At 54.5% G+C, this 696-nt stretch overlaps 1 protein-coding gene across 1 annotated transcript in view; it reads right to left on the bottom strand.

Annotated features, from left to right (window-relative positions):
- The window catches only part of EEF1G (eukaryotic translation elongation factor 1 gamma), a gene marked incomplete at both ends in the record, with an annotated part of 8,337 nt that extends 8,041 nt beyond the window's left edge, over positions 1-296 (bottom strand). Inside the window, one exon of the mRNA XM_031065827.1 lies at positions 111-296. Within this exon, the coding sequence (XP_030921687.1) occupies positions 111-296 (186 nt within the window). The remainder of the gene's footprint in view (positions 1-110) is intronic.
- Between the last annotated feature and the right edge of the window lie 400 nt (positions 297-696).

Genomic DNA, 696 nt, shown 5'->3' with positions numbered 1-696 from the left:
CTTCTTGAGGACCTGGGGGCTGCGAATGTCCCAAACCCCAAACCCCAAACCCAAACCCGATTTTGGGTTATTTTGGGGTGTTTTTGGGGGTTATTTTGTGTTATTTTTACCTTTCCCAGGGGGAACTTCTTGAGGAACTGGGGGCTGCGGTTGGTGTGGCCGAAGGTGAAGTGCGGCGGCGCCGAGAGCACGCGCAGCCGGGCGCCCGAGTACTGCGCGGCGATGAGCGCCTTGAAGGCGCGCCAGTTCTCGGGGTACGTGTACAGCGTCTGCGGGCGGGCCCCAGAAACGTCCCCGGGTCACCAAAGTGTCCCCAAAGTGCCACCAAGGGGTCACCAAAATGTCACCAAAGGGTCCCCAGAAATCTCCTCAAAATGTCACCAAAGTGTCCCCAGAAATGTCCCCAAGGGTCACCAACGTGTTCCCAAAGTGCCACCAAAATGTCACCAAAATGTCACCAAAGTGTCGCCAAAGTGTTGACAAAATGTCACCAAAGGGTCCCCAGAAATATCCCCAAACTGTCACCAAAGTGTCCCCAAAATGTCACCAAGGGGTCACCAAGGTGCCACCAAAGTGTCCCCAGAAATGTCCCCAAAAACGTCCCCAAAGGGTCCCCAGAAATGTCACCAAAGTGTCCCCAAAGTATCCCCAAAGTATCACCAAAATGTCACCAAACGTCCCCAAAGTGCCACCAAA

This window comes from Geospiza fortis, unplaced genomic scaffold, assembly GCF_000277835.1.
Source record: "Geospiza fortis unplaced genomic scaffold, GeoFor_1.0 scaffold869, whole genome shotgun sequence".
Taxonomy (NCBI): Eukaryota; Metazoa; Chordata; class Aves; order Passeriformes; family Thraupidae; genus Geospiza; species Geospiza fortis.
Note: the sequence above shows the minus strand (reverse complement) of the source record. Positions and strands in the feature narration are given on the sequence as shown.